We start from the raw sequence: 6922 nt of genomic DNA, 5'->3' as shown, positions 1-6922 counted from the left end.
TCATCGATGAGTGTTCAAGACATGTGGAGAATTTAAAGTTTCACGACCAGCTACTTCAGGGAGTTTCGGAACTTATTATTATTCATATCTTGTCAGCATCGCTCGATCAGGAAACAAGGGAACTTTGGGAGGCTACAATCGAGCACGGAGACCTTCCAAACTATGAAGATACTATGGAGTTCCTCAGGAAACGCTGTCTCATCTTAGAGCGATGTGAATCAACCACACCAGCATTATCTTCTTCTAAGCAAGCTTCTTCGAAGGCAGCACCTCCTACTAAGGCTTTCAAGATTTCCGCAGCAGCCACCACATCCACTGAAATTACATGTGAACTATGTGGTGGGGATCATCCAAATTTTAAATGCAGCGCCTTCAAAAATATGAGCATTGCGCAACGGTTGGCAAAGGTCAGAGAAGTTAGAGTCTGCTTCAACTGTTTGCGTAAGGGCCATATGATCAGAGCATGTCCGTCGCAACGAACGTGTGCCAAATGCAATCAGAAGCATCACAGCATGCTTCATCAAGATCAGCCGGAAAGTTTTGCACCACATAAACCAAAGGATAAGCCAGAGGAAAAGGCTGCAGAGCATCAGGAAGCCACCAGCAGAATGGATCCAGAACCACAGGAGAATGGAAGCGTATCAGTGACCACATCTTGCTTTGCTGGTGGACAACGCCGAACCAAACAGGTGCTTCTTCAAACTGCTGTGATTGATGTGATCGATGTACACGGCCGTCTACATCCTTGTCGTACACTGTTGGACTCTGGTTCACAGGCGCACATATTGTCAGAAGCAATGGCTAGAGTACTCGGCTTTCCAACTCTGAAATGTAATATAACAGTAGTAGGTGCAAACGCAGTGAAGACACAAGTCAAAAAAGGGCTGAACCTGAATTTCTCATCAAGATACTGTGATCTTCAAGACAGTATCACTTGCTTGATTTCGGATAAACCTACTGGAATTATACCATCCGTAGCAATCGACGTGTCATCGTGGAGTATCCCTCCAGAATTGCAGCTTGCGGATCCAGACTTTTTTAAGCCACGCGACATCGATTTGGTGCTGGCTTCGAACTATGTATGGGATTTGATTCGGACCAAAAAGGTGGTACTTGCGAATGGTACTGCATCATTGCGAGAAACCGATCTAGGTTGGATCATCACAGGTACATTCGACCCGTACCAACAGGTGAGTGCCAATATTCTGCTATCTAATGTAACTATGCATGACGATCTATTGGACGAGCAATTGGAAAGGTTTTGGTATCTGGAGGAAGTGGTCGAGCGCCCATCATTTGACGCTGAAGAGCAAGAAGTTGAGCAGCATTTCTTAGAAACGTATTGCCGGGATGAATCCGGTCGATTTGTGGTCCAAATGCCGTTTCGGGAAACAGTCACGGAACTTGAAGACAATCGAAGCCAAGCGATTCTTTGCCTTAGAAAGGAAATTGTCACGCAATCCCGAACTACGAAAGCAATATTTTGAATTTATGAGAGACTACGAACTGCTTGGCCACTGCAAAGAAATCAACGAAGAAGACGACATTCAGGGGATGCTGCGATATTACTTACCGCACCATGCGGTGTTTAAGCCGATGAGCTCCTCGACAAAGGTAAGGGTGGTGTTCGACGCGAGCGCGAAGGATTCACACTACTCCCTCAACGATGTGATGAAAACCGGTCCAACTGTGCAGAACGATATATTTGCCGTAAACTTGCGTTTCCGACAGCACGTGTTTGGATTTTCTGGTGACATAACAAAAATGTACCGGCAGATTAAGATTGACCGTAACCAAACCCGGTTCTTGAGGATTTTTTGGAGAGATGATCCTTTAAAACCATTGAGAGTGTTGGAGTTAGTCACTGTGACATATGGAACCGCTGCTGCACCATTTCTCGCGACAAGATGTTTGGTGCAGCTGGCAACTGAGGAGCAACATCGTTTTCCAATCGCGTCCAAGATGGTGTTAGAAGACATGTACGTTGATGATATGTTATCCGGAGCAGACACAGAAGAGGAAGCAATACAACGGCTGTTGGAAGTGAAGGAACTACTATCTGCTGGAGGGTTTCCGATTCGCAAATGGAGTTCGAATTCTACGGCGGTCCTCGAAAATGTGCCTGAAAATGAACGGGAAAGGTTAATGAAGATTGGTGAAAGTGGATTAAATGAAGGAATAAAGGCTCTTGGAGTGCTATGGGATACAAAAAATGATGAGTTAACGTTTGAGAGTTGGCCAGAAGAGACCAACGATCAACCACCGACAAAGCGATACGTACTGTCACAAATCTCGAAACTATATGATCCATTGGGACTAGTGCAACCAGTAATAGTTTGTGCAAAGGTGATTATGCAGAAGTTATGGTCGTCGAAAATAAACTGGGATGATGAGCTTGAAGGCGAGCTGCTGGACGAGTGGGTAGCATTTCGTAAATCGTTGACCATGATGAATCAGATCCGTGTACCGAGATGTTTTAAGTTACCTGATGCTGTTCGGTATGAAATCCATGGATTTTCGGATGCATCAGTTACAGCCTACAGTGCCTGTATATACTTGCGAAGTGTTTTAGCTGATGGAATCAGGAATCAGAATATATTGGCTCAAATGGCACGTTCCCCGTACATAGTCGGGGATTTGTGCCTTGTCGTGCGTTTTCATCATTTCCTGAGCGGAAGGAAAGGACAAGGAGGTGTGGGGAAGTAGAATTGGAAGGGTGGGAAAAATAACAGCACAAAACAAAAATAAACAACAGGTAAGTTAAACTCACAAGTAGTTCAACTTGCCTGCGAATAAGCCTAAAGTTCTTTATCACATTGGACAAGAAACTTTAGTATGTCTCTGAGTTTCAGTCGACCAAACATGGTTTCGTCTATATAAGGACGGCTGAAGACCCGAACTCGCAATTGCGCTACCGCTGGACAGTTGCATATCAGATGATATGAGGTTCCGTAGTCGGATTCACAAAGAGCACATGAAAAAGACTCAGCGCGCTGAATAGTTGCCATGTGATAATTGAGTTTGCAGTGGCCGGTTAAAGCCCTGGTCAGCATGCCGCAGTGGAGCTTCGAAAAATGTAAGAGATTTTTCGAAACCACTGGGCATGGTTGTTCTAGAAACGCCTTTGTTTGGCGACACGTTTGTAGATTTCTCCAATAATTGCGGTGCTCGGACGAAGCCCAGGACCGTATTTTTTCCCTTATCCAACTTGTCGAAATTGGCAGCGCGGGCTCAGGACCAACGAAGTCAATCGCTGAACCTGCCCTGGCCAATTCGTCAGCCCATTCATTTCCAGTAATACCGCAATGTCCGGGCACCCAGACAAGGTAGATAGTGTTGACAATGCTTAGTTCTTCGATTTGGGTTCGGCACGCGATCACTAGCTTGGACCGGGATTTGTCTGAGCTAAGGTCCTTGATTGCAGCCTGACTATCGGAGCAGAAGTTTATAACTCTGCCGGACAAACTCAGTTGAAGGGCCGATTGCACCCCGCACATAATCGCAAAGATTTCTGCTTGGAATACAGTACAGTATCTACCTAGTGAGTGAGATTGTTCCAATCTCATTTCACGACAGTAGACACCAGCACCAGCACGTCTCTCCATCAGAGAACCGTCAGTGTAGCAAACCACTTGCGTTTGTTGTTGTCTTTCCATAAAGCCAGACAACCACTCCTCTCGAGAGGGAATCTTCACATGGAATGTCCTATAAGGAAAACTACAAGTGAGTGTAATATCGCTGGGAGCAAGAATATCTTCACCCCATGTAACCATTTGTGACCACAATCGTGTATGACTGGTAGCAAGATCAACATGGTTTGATGTTTAGAAGTGCCTCAAGAGCAGCAGTCGGAGTCGTGGTGAAAGCACCAGTCAACGCCATGAGCGCCATTCTTTGCAGATGGTTTAGCTTTGACTGAACTGTCACCACCTCTCCCCTCTGCCACCACACAAGGCATCCGTATGACAGTATTGAACGTACAATTGTCGTGTAAATCCAATAGATGTATTTAGGTTTGAGACCCCAGGTCTTTCCAAAAGTTCGTCTGCACTGCCCGAAGGCCATGCACGCTTTCTTGACTCTGAACTCAATGTGAGCAGACCAATTCAGTTTGGAATCCAATATGACTCCAACGTATTTGACTTGATCTGCACACAGCAGCTCAGAATCAAAGAACTGCAAGGGACGAACCCCGGTTGTTATTCGCTTCTTCGTGAAAAGAACCATTGAAGTTTTGCTTGGGTTAACTGATAGTTTAACTTGTCGACACCACTGTTCGACAGCTCTTAATGCCTGTTGCATTAAGTCAAAGATTGTTCCGATGCAAAATCCAGTAATTAGTATTTGGTAATCGTCAGCAAACCCGTAGGCTGGAAATCCAAGCTCATTGAGTTTCTTCAACAAGCCGTCAGCTACTAAGTTCCATAACAAAGGTGACAGAACGCCGCCCTGAGAACAACCGCAAATACTCAACTTCCGTATCTCAGCCTGTCGCAGTGACGAGCAAAGTATGCGGTTACTAAGCATTGCGTTTATCCAACCTGAGATACATGCAGGTATCCCATGACCGTGCGTAGCTTCCAGAATAGACTGGAAGGACACACTGTCAAAAGCACCCTCAATATCTAGAAATACACCCAAGCTAGATTGCTTGAGCGAGAAGGCTTTCTCAATGTTGTAAACAACATCGTGAAGCAAAGTGATCGTGGATTTCCCACACTGATATGCATGTTGCATTTTGTGCAGTGGATATTCAACTAAACTAACGTTCCTGATGTGATGATCGATTATCCGTTCCAAAGCTTTCAGAAGAAAAGAACTTAAGCTGATAGGCCTAAAACTCTTGGCTTCTTCATAGCTTGAGCGCCCCCCTTTGGGAATAAATCTAACAGTTATTTCTCGCCATGCTTTCGGGATATACCCGGTAGCAAGACTGGAAAGCAAAATCTTTTTCAAGACATGTTTAAGAATATCAAATCCCTTTTGCAGTAGCACGGGAAGTATTCCATCTTTTCCGGGTGATTTGTATGGAGCAAAGCTGTCAACTGCCCACTTGACCGATTCAGTGGAAACCAATGTGCGTGCTAACGCCCACGAGTCCGAATCACCAGAATGAGATCGGTGAACTTTGTTCAACTCCGGATCGATACAACCTGGAAAGTGTGTGTCGAAGAGACAATTAAGAACATCTTTTTCGTCCGTCACATAAACACCATCTCTGGTTTTCAAGGAGTTCATCTGAAAATCATTCGATTTGGAGAGAATTTTATTTAATCTACTAGCCTCGTTCAGACTAGAGACATTAGTGCATAGGCTTTGCCAGCCAGCCCGTTCTGCAGATCTAAGACATTTCTTATATGCACTACGAGCTGACCTGAAAGCCTGGAGTCATCACGCTGACGCCGGTTCCATGCTCTTCTCATAACTTTCTTCATTCTTTCAAGCTCAGCCCTCCACCAAGGGGTTCCCCTAGTCGATTTAACAGTACGAAGTGGACAAGCTTCTTCGTAGGATGCTAATATGAATGAGTTTGTCGTATCCACGACGTCATCTAAGTCGTCTAGTTGACTAATTATTGGAAAATATCCATGAAAGTTTGTAGACTTAGGATTACGATATGTCACCACATTGAAGGTGACATCAAAATGATCGAAAAATATATATTTATGATCGGATAGAGACGGTTCAGTTTCATTTGGAACCTGCCAATTTCCCAGTTCATGCAAAATTCTATCAGAGCAAAGTGTTATGTCTAACACCTCCTCCCTCCCAGACCTCGCAAAAGTTGGTCGGTTTCCCACATTCAGAATATGGAGATTTGTATTACTTATGTACTCCATCAGTTCAGAGCCTCTCAGATTGATGTCTGAGCTGCCCCAAATGATGTGATGAGCATTCGCATCACTGCCGATAATGAGCGAAAGCCCATTTCTGCTACAATATGATACAACGCTTTTGAAATCATCAGAAGGAGATGATTCGTTATGCGGTAGGTATGCTGAACAATATATGTATTTTTTGTCTACGTTTCCGACAGTCAGTGTAACTGTGACAACACAGATATCGCGAGTTGTGAGCTCCGATATGAGACACGCGTCAATAGCCTTATTTGCAAGAATGCAAGCACGAGGCATTTCACGTGGGTTAGTCATGCCTGTCTTGTTGTAAGCAATGAAGGCAGTGTTAAGTAACTTTCCAAAATAGAAGTTTCCTTTATGGAAATACGGTTCTTGAACCAATGCTATGGAAGCTTTACCTTCCTGCATGAGTCGAGATAAATTCATAGTTGCTATACGTTTATGTTGGAGATTGACTTGTGCTATTCTTGTTGATTAGAGAACTGTACATTTCATCTCCAACACAAATTGCACAACAACTAGAGGACACCAAGCGAGTTGGGATGTTAACGCATTTAGCGAGCCATATCAGGTTTAAATGGGACATGATCTTTTGATTCCCACGATTTGCGAAGAAAATAATGGTCCACTGTGTCAGAGATTCGCATAACACAGCAAGGGCAAAACCCAAAACGCTCCGTGCGCGACTGGCATATTTTAGACCCTCCAGTCATTAAGTCCTCGGCACGGAACTACACCTTGACTTAGGGTCTCCTACTTTCAGTCGCCTCCTACGACATGGGAGCAGGACTCCAGTGGCTCAATTCTAGGCCGGATACCACACGGCCTCTGGGCAGGTTCATCTGTACACATCGAAATTTGATAATCGAAACTCAACAAAACTTCACCGAACTACCATCAGCCGAGAGTCTCAGCAAACCCCCAGCCAACAAAAATTCGGCAAAATTAAGTGGATCATCGGTGAAAAAAAATCGGTGCGTAGAGTGAACGTTCCGCTGCGTAATGCAGCATACTGGGGAGTTCGCCCAACTCTTCCCAGGCTCCGTTCGCCATTGAGAATGTTT

The 6922-nt window shown here is 44.7% G+C and overlaps 1 protein-coding gene across 1 annotated transcript; it reads left to right on the top strand.

The window, feature by feature from the left end:
• Window positions 1-173: 173 nt before the first annotated feature.
• On the top strand, window positions 174-1487 carry LOC131695040 (uncharacterized). The gene has a single exon (XM_058983568.1). The coding sequence runs from the start codon at window positions 174-176 to the stop codon at window positions 1485-1487; it is 1314 nt and encodes a 437-aa protein (XP_058839551.1).
• The last annotated feature ends 5435 nt before the right edge of the window (window positions 1488-6922 follow it).

This window comes from Topomyia yanbarensis, unplaced genomic scaffold (genome assembly GCF_030247195.1).
Source record: "Topomyia yanbarensis strain Yona2022 unplaced genomic scaffold, ASM3024719v1 HiC_scaffold_25, whole genome shotgun sequence".
In the NCBI taxonomy this organism is placed as follows: domain Eukaryota; kingdom Metazoa; phylum Arthropoda; class Insecta; order Diptera; family Culicidae; genus Topomyia; species Topomyia yanbarensis.
This window is presented reverse-complemented; position numbering and strand designations above follow the sequence as displayed.